Source organism: Oncorhynchus nerka, linkage group LG11, assembly GCF_034236695.1.
Source record: "Oncorhynchus nerka isolate Pitt River linkage group LG11, Oner_Uvic_2.0, whole genome shotgun sequence".
NCBI classification, from domain to species: domain Eukaryota; kingdom Metazoa; phylum Chordata; class Actinopteri; order Salmoniformes; family Salmonidae; genus Oncorhynchus; species Oncorhynchus nerka.
Window position 1 is genome coordinate 19,207,476 of NC_088406.1, and position 16,127 is coordinate 19,223,602.

The 16,127-nt window shown below is 46.9% G+C and overlaps 1 protein-coding gene across 2 annotated transcripts in view; it reads right to left on the bottom strand.

Annotated features, from left to right (window-relative positions):
• Positions 1–4,179: 4,179 nt before the first annotated feature.
• cwf19l2 (CWF19 like cell cycle control factor 2) overlaps positions 4,180–16,127 on the bottom strand; it is a 38,116-nt gene continuing 26,168 nt past the window's right edge. For both annotated transcript variants that reach the window (XM_029652593.2, XM_065024280.1), the window contains exons 12-19: positions 12,183–12,311; positions 11,803–11,940; positions 5,676–5,888; positions 5,448–5,564; positions 5,166–5,321; positions 5,006–5,086; positions 4,710–4,811; positions 4,180–4,578 (exon numbers count right to left, since the gene is read on the bottom strand). In XM_029652593.2, coding sequence (XP_029508453.2) covers positions 4,438–4,578; positions 4,710–4,811; positions 5,006–5,086; positions 5,166–5,321; positions 5,448–5,564; positions 5,676–5,888; positions 11,803–11,940; positions 12,183–12,311 — 1,077 coding nt within the window. In that variant the 3' untranslated portion in view covers positions 4,180–4,437. The remainder of the gene's footprint in view (positions 4,579–4,709; positions 4,812–5,005; positions 5,087–5,165; positions 5,322–5,447; positions 5,565–5,675; positions 5,889–11,802; positions 11,941–12,182; positions 12,312–16,127) is intronic.

Genomic DNA, 16,127 nt, shown 5'->3' on the forward strand with positions numbered 1-16,127 from the left:
TAATTCCAATCGGCGAGCTGCAGCAGGCAACATTCATGTCGATCATGTATCGCTTCAGTGACCTTTGACCTCTTCTCTGCCCATGTGCCTGACCCCCTGCCTGCGGCCTGAGACACAAAAACAGAAGAAAACACACTACCAGGATTGTGCATACATACGCCCTGGATAAACACACACTGCATACCCATAGACAGACATACAAGCATGCACATGTCAGACAGACAGACAACCATAGGATGCAAAACATCCTTACATGCACAGCGGTCATGTAAGGGCGATTCTGTCACGTTCGTTTGTTGAAACGGACCAAGGCGCAGCGAATGTTGAGTTCCACATCATTTATAAATAATGAAACTTAACAAAAACAATAAACGAACAACGAACCGTGACTTCAGAGGAGCTACATACACTTACTCAAAATACAAAATCCCATAAACACAGGTGGGAACAAACACTACTTAAATATGATCCCCAATTACTGACAACGATTACCAGCTGCCTCTAATTGGGAATCATACAAATCAACATAGAAACATGAAAACTAGAACACCCACGTAGAAATAAACTAGACTAAGCCCCCAGTCACGCCCTGACCTACTCCACCATAGAAAATAAGGACTCTATGGGACTCTATGGTCAGGACGTGACAGATTCTTAATAGTTTTTTCTTTGCCAAAGCAGTGTGCCCTGACACAAATAGTTTACATTGAAATACACTATATATACAAAAGTATGTGGCAACCCCTTCAAATGAGTGGATTTGGCTGTTTCAGTCACACCTGACAGGTATATAACATCGAGCACACAGCCATGTGATCGCCATAGACAAACATTAGCAGTAGAATGGTCTTACTGAAGAGCTGTGACTTTCAATGTGACACCGTCATGGGATGCCACCTTTCCAACAAGTCAGTTTGTAAAATGTCTGCCCTGCTAGAGCTGCCCCGGTCAGCTGTAAGTGCTGTTATTGTGAATCACAAGCTCACAGAATGGGACCGCCGGGTGCTGCAGCGTCTAACGTGTAAAAATCGTCTGTCCTCAGTTGCAACACTCACTACCAAGTTCCAAACTACATTTAGAAACAAAGTCACGACAAGAACTGTTCGTCGGGAGCTTTATGAAATGGGTTTACATGGCCGAGCTTGCACAATGCCAAGCGTTAGCTGGAGTGGTGTAAAGCTCGCCGCCATTGGACTCTGGAGCAGTGGAAACACATTCTCTGAAGTGATGAATCACGCTTCACCATCTGGCAATCCAACGGACAAATCTGGGTTTGACAGATACCAGGAAAACACTACCTGCCCGAATGCATAGTGCCCACTGTAAAGTTTGGTGGAGAATAATCATCTGGGGCTGTTTTTCATGGTCTGGGCTAGTAGCTTTGTTCCAGTGAAGGGAAATCTTCATGCTACAGCATACAATATCATTCTAGACGATTCTCTGCTTCCAACTTTGTGGCAACAGTTTGGGGAAGGCCCTTTCCTTGTTCAGCATTACAATGCCCCTGTGCACAAAGCGAGGTCCATACAGAAATGGTTTGTCGAGATCGGTGGGGAAGAACTTGACTGGCCTGCACAGAGCCCTGACCTCAACTCCATGCAAAACCTTTGGGATGAATTGAAACGCAGACTGCGAGCCAGGCCTAATCACCCAACATCAGTGCCCAACCTCACTAATGCTCTCGTGGCTGAATGGAAGCAAGTCCCCGCAGCAATATTCCAACATCTAGTGGAAAGCCTCCTCAGAAGAGTGGAGGCTGTTAAAGCAGCAAAGGAGGGACCGACTCCATATGGCTAGTAATACATGTATCACTAGCCACTTTAAAACTATGCCACTTTATGTTTATATACCCTAGATTACTCATCTCTTATATACTGTACTCTATACCATCTACTGCATCTTGCCTATGCCGTTCTGTACCATCACTCATTCATATATCTTTATGTACATAGTCTTTATCCATTTACACTTGTGTGTATAAGGTAGTAGTTGTGGAATTGTTAGGTTAGAATACTCGTTGGTTATTACTGCATTGTCGGAACTAGAAGCACAAGCATTTCGCTACACTCGCATTAACATCTGCTAACCATGTGTATGTGACAAATTAAATTTGATTAATGCATGATTTTGTAATGAGATTTTTCCACGAGCAGGTGTCCACATACACTACATGAACAAAAGTATGTTCAGTCCCTCCCCATCCCCCCTCACTTATCTAGCTACACAACCTCAATCACCATAAGACGATAAATCAATAACTCTGCCAGAAGGATATTTAATAAATCTGCAGCAACAATTGAACCATAACTCTCTGGAGATTAAAAGCAAGGGAAATCCTTGGCTGTGTGTGCACTATGAAGATGGGTCGATTGTATTATACCTTTAACAAATCATTAGGTTTATTGAAGATTATAATTAAATGTTACACAAAGACAACAATAGTGCTTACGCAATGCTTGTTATTACTGAAAGGGAACATAGCCTACAGTATGAAGCCTCGTCCCTTCAGTTGACATCCCCGAAAACCCAGCTTCAATTTGAAAGCCATTATTTAGATTGCGTTGTGTGTGTTATCCATGTTATCCATAAAAGCCCATTTCGACAAACTGAATCTTCAGAAGGTAATTGTTGTAATTGCCTTAGGGTATGCTTTTTCTAGAGCTGTTGAGCAAGAGACTGCCCAGACATCACAATGCACCTAAATACCACAGACAGAATAACACACAAACGATGTTAATGTCAGTCAGAGACACTCACACACCCAAAGGTAACATAAATCGGTCAGTCACATGAAATTAGCAGCGCTAGCAGAGATGGTGCATGAAGTGGCTCCGAGGTGCCTACCGTTGAGTCACACAGGGGCCTCAAGTCATTCAGAGATACACTCACCTCCCCCTTGTCTGATCTAGTTCCAACTGACTGTAGGCTTGTATTTCCAAACAAAACGTAGGCTGCATTTAGACAGGCAGCCCATTTGATTTTTCCTCCCACTAATTGGTCTAAATGATCTTTTTAAGATCTGATTGGTAAAAAAAAGGGCCAATTCATGAATAAAATATCAGAATTGGGCTGCCTGTCTAAACGCAGCCATTCAGGCCCTGTAGGACTAACACAGTCTGCTCTACCCTGTGTGTGTGCGTGTGTAAAACTGTAAAACCAAGTAGAGCACTTGTCTGAACCATACTGTGATAAATGACACAGTTAATCAGAAGTGGTAGGGTTAGTCACAGGATATGGGCTGACGGTGTGTGGATGGCTGGGTGTGAGGGAGACGGATAGAATGCGTCAGCAGGAAGAGGACAGTAGAGTGGAGCTTGGCTGTGAATCTGTCCCAGGTCCATCTAAGTGGACATAATCACAGATCACTCGTCACCACTATAACACCATTACTGATGACCATTTACTGTCTAGAACACACACACACACAGAGACATACCACTGATACACACAGGAGTGGAGATGAGTGATAAGAGAAAGATGGAGGAGTTAAATAACTTAAATAACAGGATAGGGAGGAGAGAGGTCTTCCAGGGGACAGTAGTAAGAGCCATTGTAGTGGTTAACTCATGTCAGGAACAATCTAGTGTCTGAATGATGAAAGCAGCTGCAGGTTTGCTGTTTAGCCACGAGTAAAAGTGTGTGTGTGGGTCTGTTTTAGGTGTTTACAAGTTACCTAATGACAAAGCAGTAAATTAAAATGAACCAACACTTTTTCTACTAAAACTGACTTGGTTGATACCTACTGTACTTTGAGGGGAAAATGTACTTGCTACGATTGTGATATATGGTTGTCTCCCCTAGATATTTGAAGGCAAATACACTAATTGACAGATATTTGAAGATGAATGCACTAATTGACAGGTATTTGAAGATGAATGCACTAATTGACAGGTATTTGAAGAGGAATGCACTAATTGACAGGTATTTGAAGATGAATGCACTAATTGACAGGTATTTGAAGAGGAATGCACTAATTGACAGGTATTTGAAGAGGAATGCACTAATTGACAGGTATTTGAAGAGGAATGCACTAATTGACAGGTATTTGAAGAGGAATGCACTAATTGACAGGTATTTGAAGAGGAATGCACTAATTGACAGGTATTTGAAGATGAATGCACTAATTGTAAGTGGCTCTTTATAAGAGTGTCTGCTAAATGACAAAAGTAAAAGAACAGAAAGCATCATATTCATTTATTTTTAAGATAGTAAAACAACGTATCCCAACATACACAACAGTTAGTTATTTTATGGCCTTCTGCCCGTATTTAATCAGAATAATCTCAGAGTAAAACAATGTGTTGACAGGATCAGAGGATTATAAAGCACACAGTCATAGTCTCAGAAGACAAGGGGCTAACGCCATATGGCTTGCAGTTACATCTACTGTATATTTTCAGGGGCTAGGGGTTTATTGAGATGTGTTGGTTGGTTGGTTCAGCTGTCCGTCTTGGTGCAGTCGAAGGGTTTCCACCACTGGGAGAACTCAAGGACTTTCTTCCGCTGGTCGTCAAAGTTCTCTCTGATGGACTTCCTCCATATCCTCGGCTCCACGTCCAACATCCCCCCAACAATCTCCTGAAGAGGGGAGAGGAGGAGCGGGAGAGAAGGAGAGGAGGGAAGAGGAGAAGGATCGGGAAAGGAGGGAGAAGGTTTAGAGTGACACAGTGGACAGTAAAAGCACCCCATAGAGGTTGTAGTTCACTGACCTTGCCAAAGTAGTGGGGGAACTTGTGTTCGTTTTCAATGACGTGAGCAAAGCCCCCCTGAAGACCAAAGTCTACTGAGAAATATGGCAGACCCCGCGGCACCTGGCACAGAGAGAACACACCGTCAAACACACTCACAGAATACACGCCTCTAGAAACCCTCTCTCAGGGGCTGAGACAGGCACCTGGTCCTGGAGCTTGGTAGAGGGAGGGAGGCATGCAGGAAGGGAGGGAAGAGGGATGAAAACATTTCAGGAGTGAGGAAGAAGGAACGAGAAGATGGAGGTATAACTCACAGCGTGGCGGATGTCTTTGGAGGAGAGATCCACTACCTTCTTATTCATTGCCCACTCCTCATCACATTCCATGATGGCTTTCTGTAGGACACACGCAGTATTAACCCAGACAGCTCATCTATTCTATAGATGGTTTCTATAGGAAGATACACAAACACACCTTAAAGTAGATAGGAGCCATGTCTCCCAGTTCTCTGGGTAGAGGGATACACTCCAGGACCATGTGCTGGCGTCTCTTTGGGTTCATGTGGGTCTCCATAAACACACAGTCCTGATCCTGAGACTCAAACATCTGCACCAGTGCCCTGCGGAACACCTGCACACAGGACAAACACACAACGTCACACACAAACTCACAATCTCTGCCTTCTAGACCAATCAGTGAAAATCGGAAAGGTGGGAGGGCATGTCTAGGCTGTAGTAGAGTTTTTGATTGGCTGACCTGGATCTCGGTCCACACGTCCTCATCCAATCCAGTGGCAGAGCAGTGGTGTTGCAGTGGAGTGATCAGACAGTGACCCTCTGTCAGAGACACACCCCCAGGCAGGCTCAGATACACCTGCGGAGACACACACACCAGTCAAAAAACACACACCCAGTCAAAAAACAGACACCCCAATCTGACACCACAAATCCCAATGGGCCAAACTCTCCTTCCCTACTTTCTCACCTTGGTTCCTATGGCGATGAGCAGGTGTTTCTGGAGCTCGGGGTTGCTGAAGCAGTGATGGCATTTCTCCATGGTAACGGCCAGTCGCCTGTGCTCCGCTATGGCTCTGCTCCTCATCCTCTCCTCGTCCCGCCCCTCGCCCTCTCTCTGAGCCACGCTGGAAACAAACATGTCATCCAGGGTGTAGTTGTCATCGTCTGTCTTCCCCATCATCTGAGAGAGAGAGAGAAAGGTGTTTGTTTGCCTAAAGTGTGATCATTTACATATCATTTTGATTTCCCCATGAGTCGGTGCATGGCCTTGAGTTACATTTCCACACACACACACACACACACAGAGAGAGAGAGAGCGAGACCCAAAGGGCTAATCAATCAGTCTATCAATACAAATCCATATGGCTGTAGCCGGGTCAGTTAACAGACGTCATTGCTGTAGCTGAATAAACATCACACTAAAGAGCATCGAACAGCGGGCGAATATTCCCACTATTCACATCGCACACAGAAACAAGATAATAGGGTTCTTTGAAAAGTTCTTTGTGTTGGTTCAGTTGTCACAACTGAGTGTTGCTTGTAGGATTTTCTTTTTATGGCAGTGACAGAGGCGTCTCCATGGACACAGGGTGAGCCGTTGGGATGTCGTGTCTCCCCACACTGTCCTGACTGATTGACAGGTCTGGGTCTGTGTGAAAGCAGGCCTAGGTGTGTGTACAACATGTCCATCTAGTCTATTGTATGTGTGTGAGCATGGTGTGTGCAGTCCATCACCTTATCACCCATGAAAACCCAACACCCCATTGGGTAGTCAGAACTGCATCACCCATACCACACCTCTACCAGTGCCTCCCTTCAGGGGAGAAGACTCTAGAACAGGAACAAAAGGCTGATCTAATATTAGATACGATTGCTCTACTCCAATTCCAGCACTAATTTCCTCTCTCAGACAGAGCAAAGGGGAGACACTCGCTCTAGCTAAAGCTGCTTACGGATACTAAGGCAGAGATGTGATAAGTGCATGTTTGGCTGTGCGTGCTGGGCCAGTGTGGGGCTTATATTGCCAGCCTTCACTCGGTGGATAATGAATCAATTACACACACACAGACCTGTGGTTAATTGCCACACCTCAATGCTGGAATTTTAGACAACTCCTACCTGGGCCACACGCACACATGTACCCTACTCCCTGAATGGGACTTTGCCTTGTTTAGATTGAGCAACAATGGTGGAACAGGGAACCAAGGAAGTGCAAACAGCAAATGCTTCTGGAATCCGAACGGTTACAATATAGAAGGTATAGGGAAGAAAATACAGTAGCGTATAAAAGACTAGCTATCCTACCCTGGCCCCATTAACGACCAGCCATCCTACCCTGGCCCCATTAACGACAAGCTATCCTACCCTGGCCCCATTAACGACTAGCTATCCTACCCTGGCCCCATTAACGACTAGCTATCCTACCCTGGCCCCATTAACGACAAGCTATCCTACCCTGGCCCCATTAACGACAAGCTATCCTACCCTGGCCCCATTAACGACAAGCTATCCTACCCTGGCCCCATTAACGACTAATTATCCTACCCTGGCCCCATTAACGACTAATTATCCTACCCTGGCCCCATTAACGACCAGCTATCCTACCCTGGCCCCATTAACGACCAGCTATCCTACCCTGGCCCCATTAACGACTAATTATCCTACCCTGGCCCCATTAACGACTAGCTATCCTACCCTGGCCCCATTAACGACAAGCCATCCTACCCTGGCCCCATTAACGACAAGCCATCCTACCCTGGCCCCATTAACGACTAGCCATCCTACCCTGGCCCCATTAACGACCAGCCATCCTACCCTGGCCCCATTAACGACTAGCCATCCTACCCTGGCCCCATTAACGACTAGCTATCCTACCCTGGCCCCATTAACGACTAGCTATCCTACCCTGGCCCCATTAACGACTAGCTATCCTACCCTGGCCCCATTAACGACAAGCTATCCAACCCTGGCCCCATTAACGACTAGCTATCCTACCCTGGCCCCATTAACGACTAGCTATCCTACCCTGGCCCCATTAACGACAAGCTATCCTACCCTGGCCCCATTAACGACTAGCCACCCTACCCTGGCCCCATTAACGACCAGCCATCCTACCCTGGCCCCATTAACGACAAGCCATCCTATCCTGGCCCCATTAACGACAAGCTATCCTACCCTGGCCCCATTAACGACTAGCTATCCTACCCTGGCCCCATTAACGACTAGCTATCCTACCCTGGCCCCATTAACGACTAGCTATCCTACCCTGGCCCCATTAACGACTAGCTATCCTACCCTGGCCCCATTAACGACAAGCTATCCTACCCTGGCCCCATTAACGACTAGCTACCCTACCCTGGCCCCATTAACGACCAGCCATCCTACCCTGGCCCCATTAACGACAAGCTATCCTACCCTGGCCCCATTAACGACTAGCTACCCTACCCTGGCCCCATTAACGACCAGCTATCCTACCCTGGCCCCATTAACGACCAGCCATCCTACCCTGGCCCCATTAACGACAAGCTATCCTACCCTGGCCCCATTAACGACAAGCTATCCTACCCTGGCCCCATTAACGACTAGCTATCCTACCCTGGCCCCATTAACGACTAGCTATCCTACCCTGGCCCCATTAACGACTAGCTATCCTACCCTGGCCCCATTAACGACTAGCTATCCTACCCTGGCCCCAATTAACGACAAGCTATCCTACCCTGGCCCCATTAACGACTAGCTATCCTACCCTGGCCCCATTAACGACAAGCCATCCTACCCTGGCCCCATTAACGACTAGCTATCCTACCATGGCCCCATTAACGACAAGCTATCCTACCCTGGCCCCATTAACGACTAGCTATCCTACCCTGGCCCCATTAAAGACTAGCTATCCTACCCTGGCCCCATTAATGACAAGCTACCCTACCCTGGCCCCATTAACGACAAGCTACCCTACCCTGGCCCCATTAACGACAAGCTACCCTACCCTGGCCCCATTAATGACAAGCTACCCTACCCTGGCCCCATTAACGACAAGCTACCCTACCCTGGCCCCATTAACGACAAGCTATCCTACCCTGGCCCCATTAATGACAAGCTACCCTACCCTGGCCCCATTAACGACTAGCTATCCTACCCTGGCCCCATTAATGACAAGCTACCCTACCCTGGCCCCATTAACGACAAGCTACCCTACCCTGGCCCCATTAACGACAAGCTATCCTAAGCCATGAGGACCGGGGTGGTGGTGTTGAGACAATGACTTTCTCTCCATGCACATTATAAATATAACAATAATTAGATGTAGTATATGTATAGTCACTATGTCATGGTAACTGTAGTTGTATTTATAGAGTCTAGTCCCTGCTAAAGGAGAGTGTGTGTGGCGTTAATGATACAGCCCACAGAGAGTGAGCTAAAAAAGGTGCAACTTTGTCGCTTTCATTTTGAATCGCCATGGCAACTCCGATGTCTCCAAGAGTTTATTAATAATGCTCCCTCTCCCCCCCCCCTCTCCATATGCCCCCCCAGCCCTCTCTCCATCCCCATCTCAACCTCATCCCTCTCCATCCCCCAATCTCCATCCCCTCCCTCCCCATCCATCTCTCCATCCCCATCTCCCCTCTACCCATCCATCTCTCCCTCTCTCCCCATATCCATCTCTCCCTCTCTCCCCATCCCCCTATCCATCTCTCCCTCTCTCCCCATCCATCTCTCCCCATCCATCTCTCCCTCCCTCCATCCATCCATCCATCCACATCTCGCCCCTCTCCATCCACACAACAGTGGTAGGCCTGATCACCAACAATGACAAGACAGCCTATAGGGAGGTCAGAAACCTGACAGTGTGGTGCCATGACAACAACCTCTCCCTCAACATGACCAAGGAGATGATTGTGGACTACAGGAAATGGAGGATCGAGCACGCCCCCATTGTCATCGACGGGGCTGCAGTGGAGCAGGTTAATAAGAGCTTCAAGTGCCTCGGTGACCAAATCTCCAACAAACTAACATGGTCCAAGCACACCAAGACAGCTGTGAAGTGGGCACAGCAAAACCTGTTCCCCTCAGGAGAGTGAAAAGATTTTGCATGGGTCCTCAGATCCTCAAAAGGTTCTAGAGCTGCACCATCGAGAGCATCGTGACTGGTTGCATCACTGCCTGGTATGGCAACTGCTCGGCCTCCGACCGCAAGGCACTACAGAGGGTAGTGTGTACGGCCCAGTACATCACTGAGGCCAAGCTTCCTGCAATCCAAGACCTCTATACCAGGCGGTGTCAGAGGAAGGCCCAAAAAATTGTCAAAGACTCCAGCCACCCTAGTCTGACTGTTTCCTCTGATAACGCACGGCAAGTGGTACCGGAGTGCCATGTCTAAGTCCAAGAGGCTTCTGAACAGCTTCTACCCCCAAGCCATAAGACTACTGAACAGCTTCTACCCCCAAGCCATAAGACTACTGAACAGCTTCTACCCCCAAGCCATAAGACTACTGAACAGCTTCTACCCCCAAGCCATAAGACTACTGAACAGCTTCTACCCCCAAGCCATAAGACTACTGAACAGCTTCTACCCCCAAGCCATAAGACTACTGAACAGCTTCTACCCCCAAGCCATAAGACTACTGAACAGCTTCTACCCCCAAGCCATAAGACTACTGAACAGCTTCTACCCCCAAGCCATAAGAACTGAACACTACCCCCAAGCCATAAGACTACTGAACAGCTTCTACCCCCAAGCCATAAGACTACTGAACAGCTTCTACCCCCAAGCCATAAGACTACTGAACAGCTTCTACCCCCAAGCCATAAGACTACTGAACAGCTTCTACCCCCAAGCCATAAGACTACTGAACAGCTTCTACTTACAGCTTATACCCCAAGCCATAAGACTACTGAATATCTAATCAAACTACTTGCACTGCCCCCCCCCCTCTTTTTTACACTGATAAGTCACTTTAATAACTCCACCCACATGTATACATTACCTCAATTACCTCGACTAAACGGTGCCTCTGCACATTGACTTACTGTGAGACTTACTGTACAGAAACACAGGGAGGACATATTGAGGAGTTCTAGTGATGCTGGCGGTCTCTCAGTGGGGGGCTCCCAGGCAGTCCCTCTAACCTGTGAGGATCTCCTGAGACCACTGAAGCTGCGCAACCTCAATGAGTATCTGGGGAAGTGGGTGTCTATTGCTGACAGTTCAAATAGTTCTACGTGGGTAGTCAGGAGGCCAACAACACAGTGCCCGAATCACAGGAGGCTGCTGACTGGAGGAAGGCTCATAATAATGCCGGAATGGAGCTAATGGAATTAAACACCTGGAAACCATACGTTTGATGTATTTGATACCATTGCACTTTTTCAGCTCTAGCCATTACAACGAATACATCCTCCCCAATTAAGCTGTCACCAACATCCTGTGGCCTGGATAGAGGTCTCAGTGCCGGTCAGTACTCAGAAGACTTCGATGTCATCCAGTTCTATCACATAGGAGGACACTGCTTGAGGACGACGTTTAACTTAACAGCTGGACCTCAGTGATCCCTGCACCCAGTCCTGACATCCTCCTTACAACGTGCGCAGACTGTTTCCTCACCCTGCAGACGGACATGGAGGCTGCCCTACAACATAGGAGAAGGGAGCTCACTGCTGCCTAACTGGAATTCTACATTTTATTGTTTCAATTCCAGAGAGAGGGCAGGGGGAAGGTTTAAAAACAATATATACAAGAATTGTATAAAACGTTTTTTTTTTTTTTACAGATGCTAGGATAACGAGTAGTTCCCTCCTCGTCCCTGATTGGGTAGCTACCCACTACGGTGTTCTGCTGTAACCGAGGATTACTTAACCCAGAAAACCTGGAAATGGTCACTGATAAAGAAATGCCAGTCTTGATAGGGAAACAAACTCTACCCTGCTAGTGGTTCTGCAGTATGGACTCTAAATGACCTCAAATAAAACGCAGATTAAGACCAAAAAAAATAGTGGTCCAAAACTCTATGGTGTTCTAGGTTGCCATATTGGTGTATTAGATGAGCACATTTACATTTTACAGACAGGACAGGTTGTTAGGAGCGAATGCAGCGTACCTTGCCAGCCATGCGTGCGTAGAGGGAGTTCTGGTCCTCTGCAGAGCTCATCTTCTCCCTGCGGACCATCTCATGAAGACCCACACTGTCATCATCCTGGAAGTATCTCATACGCTCCCCATCCCTGTGGGTCTCAATCTGACCAGGGGAGAGAGACACCATTAGAATACTGAAAATATCACTCTTTCCCCATCCACCTTGTGTAACCAATAGAGAATATACTTCAGAACTGTTTACATAAGCACAGTTCATCTGAGAGGGAGACTGTGTTTGCATTGTTGATGGGGCAAAATTAATTTGGGATACACCTCTGTACTCCCAGGCAAGTCCAGACACCGTAACCTCATCTCTCACAACCTATCATAACACACACTGCTCACCGCCTTCTTTTTCCTACGTCTTCCTCCGGGCTCCTGGGGTTCCGAAGAGGCATTGACCGGCCAGGCGCGACCCGATTGGTCTGTTCTGAAGAGAAGTACTTCCTGGTCCTCCTCTGTTTGACCTGGAGCCTGAACAAACAGAGGGAGAGGGTTATGGAGACGAACATAGAACAGAAAAACATATGCAAACCCGATTGATCACATAGCAGACATTATAGAAGCAGTGCATTCATATTCTACAGTAAAATAAAGAATCCAGTATTATTTATAAGGGGAACACGACAGTGGACAAGGCAGTTATTTCATAGCTGGGTTAGCTTAGAGGAACACTGACCGTACACACAGAATAACGGCACACTGATAATACCCTAACTTAGACAAACAAGAAAACAGTAAACATGTTGTCCCCCACGAATGACGCAGCCCACCCGGGCCAATTATTGACAACAATTCGAGCACAAACAGGACAGGGATATGCTTGTTCAAAGTTTGGAATTTCAGTTGATTACTACAGTGCCCCCTAGGGCCTAGCAGTGTCATTTTGTAAATGCCAAATCTCTATGGCAAGATGCATCATTCACCCAAGTTTTTGTCAAAATCAGGCTAGTGGTGAGATATTGAATGTGACTAACGTACTAAAAGATGGCGACAGATGCATAGTTCCCCCTCCGATTTCATCGCGGGGAACAATAATGTTGTTTAAGCCCTCCATGGTGAAAGTATAAATAAGCAGAAGAAAAAGGACAGAGCCCTCCACACGACCTCTCCAATCAGTCTTGAAAGAGAGAGAGCGCGGTAAGTAAATTGTCTCGTATGACTGCCGGGTGTATCACTAACCATGATCACTAAAAAAGGCAATAGTAAACATGCAGTCCCCCATGAATGATGCTGTGCCCCCCTTATCCCATCTCTATGGCAAGATGCATGTGCCAAATTTCAGCACTGAGTCAAACAGATCAAGAGATAAACATGTGCCTGTGTTTGCAACATGTGTACCAAATTGTGTTCCAATACAAAAATCCTTGACTAATGTATATGCATTTGTGCCAGACCACGCCCACGTGAATGTTTATTGGTCAATAGTGGCCATGTTTTTTTAGGTACTAGTCTGAAAATATTGCATTGAGAGACCTTTGTCCATCGATGCCACATATCAAATGTTGTGCAGATCGGTCATTAGGTGCCAGAAGGTGTGTTTTCTACAAAAAACGTTTTGGGGAAACCCATCATGGCAGACTATGGGTCTCCTGAGGGATGTGTGAGGAGATGGACTTATGTACTGAATTTCATGACTTTAGGTCAAACTGGGTGAGGAGAATAAGTATATAAGGGAAGTGTATAAGTATATAAGGGAAGTATATAAGGGAATAAGCTATATGACGTTGAAAGGTTACGCACCTTTCAAAGTCTGCATTTTAGCGCCACCATCTAGCCAATCGGTGTCATTTTGTAAATGTCAGATCTCTATGGCAAGATGCATCATTCACCCAAGTTGTGTCAAAATCAGGCCAGTGCTGTCAGACATCTCTTGTGACTATGTACGGATGGTGACCGATCCACATTCCCCTCCCTGATTTCATCGTGGGGGACAATGAAGAGTGTGGAATAACACCAACAGCCCCGCTCTCACTGAGGAGTCTGAAGAGATTATAGCAGATCTCACCAAGAGAGGAACAGTAATATATTAGCCTACTTATCCATATACGTATTCCTCACTTGCGGAAATAGAAGCAACACAGAAAAACCTAAACTGAGGAGAGGTGGAGGGGGAGGGTTCAAAATCAGACAGCTCACTAGAGTAGGGTTCCCTAACTGTCAGACCTCTGACCATACATTCAAGACAAAAAAGTGGGCCCAGCTGAATCCAGTTTGTGATCCCTGCACTAAAGGGTTTCATTCAAAGCTGATATGACAGAGAGGGGAGCGAGGAAAGAGAGAGGGGGGAATAGGAGAGGACATTCAAGGCTAGCGAGAGAAGCTAAAGAGAGATAGCGGTGTCAATCAAAGCTGTCTAACAATAGACATGGGCCATAACCTTTCCAAAAAAAACACATAGGTTAGTCAAGCGTTTCACTGAAGGTCTGATCATTGAAAACCACCTATAACCCCTCTTGTCATTACAAACTAAAAACTCCTACAATAAATTCACAGAGTTGTAAACAAACCACAAATTAGGTGTGTAATACTTAACCCAGCAGCTGAATAAACACGTGGTTGTGTTTATAAGTGGTTGAGGGACATTATGACCATGTAGTGAGCACTAGCCAGCCAAGACGGCGTGTGCAGTGCAGCGTTAGGCTGCCAAGGCGGCGTGTGCAGTGCAGCGTTAGGCTGCCAAGGCGGCGTGTGCAGTTCAGCGTTAGGCTGCCAAGGCGGCGTGTGCAGTTCAGCGTTAGGCTGCCAAGGCGGCGTGTGCAGTTCAGCGTTAGGCTGCCAAGGCGGCGTGTGCAGTTCAGCGTTAGGCTGCCAAGGCGGCGTGTGCAGTTCAGCGTTAGGCTGCCAAGGCGGCGTGTGCAGTTCAGCGTTAGGCTGCCAAGGCGGCGTGTGCAGTTCAGCGTTAGGCTGCCTAAGGCGGCGTGTGCAGTTCAGGCTGCCAAGGCGGCGTGTGCAGTTCAGCGTTAGGCTGCCAAGGCGGCGTGTGCAGTTCAGCGTTAGGCTGCCAAGGCGGCGTGTGCAGTTCAGCGTTAGGCTGCCAAGGCGGCGTGTGCAGTTCAGCGTTAGCCTGCCAAGGCGGCGTGTGCAGTTCAGCGTTAGGCTGCCAAGACGGCGTGTGCAGTGCAGCGTTAGGCTGCCAAGACGGCGTGTGCAGTTCAGCGTTAGGCTGCTAAGATGGTTGTTTTGAAGGTTCCTCAGCTTTGAGTGTGTAAGATTCCTCACGACTGGTGGAAGATTGATGATGCAATAACAGTGGTACATTTTAGCCACTGTATTATTAGTGGAGATATGAGCTCTCTGTTAGGATAAACCCATACCAGGGCAGAAGAGACCACTAAAGTATATACATCTGATGGGGGTAGATGTGTTGGAAGTGGAGATACTCCAGAATACTAGAGTATATACAGTTGAAGTCGGAAGTTGACTTCCGGGTTGGAGCGAGCGGTTGCATTCGCACTTCGGCCGCAGGTTGTATAACTTTTCATTACATTTCATTACATTTCACTATAGTACAACGGTTTGATTTGTCTAATCTTAGCAATTTCTTCTTAGCTAGCTACATAGCCGTCTTTGTATCAAAGATAATTGCGTAATTATCGTATTTCGTCGTCCTAACGCAGTCTACACTGCTATCTGCCCAGCAGCTAGCCAGCTAGCTAACGTCCACCGTCTATCGAATAGCAGCACTAAAAACTATTACACTCAACTGAATGACCTGATTATTGTAGTGTTAGCTAGCTACATAGTTGTCTTTGCTGTCTTCGTATCCAAGATAATTGTGTAGTTTAGAGTGTGTAGTTTTAGAGTGATTATCTTAATTTACCGAGGTTAGCTAGCCAGCTATTTGTCGTCCTTAACGTAGGAGACACTGCTAGCTAGCCAACAGCTAGCCAACGTCCACCGAATTGAACTTCCTCACTCAACAACCCGGTCGCATTCCGCTTCGCTCCACAGGTAGTATCACATTTTCATTTCATTTCATTACAGTACAACGGTTTGATTTGTTTGATCGTAGCTAGCTACATAGCTAGCTACATAGCCGTCTTTGTATCAAAGATAATTGTGTAGTCTAGAGCGATTTTCTAGGTTAGCTAGCCAGCTATTGTCGTTCTTTTAACGCAACGTAACGTAATCAACACTGCTAGCTAGCCAGCTAGCCCCGAATAGCAGCACTGTCGAAACTATCACACCCAACGGAACGACTTGATTAGTGTAGTGTCAACAACGCAGCCACTGCCAGCTAGCCTACAAAGTCAACAACGCAGCCACTGCCAGCTAGCCTACTTCAGC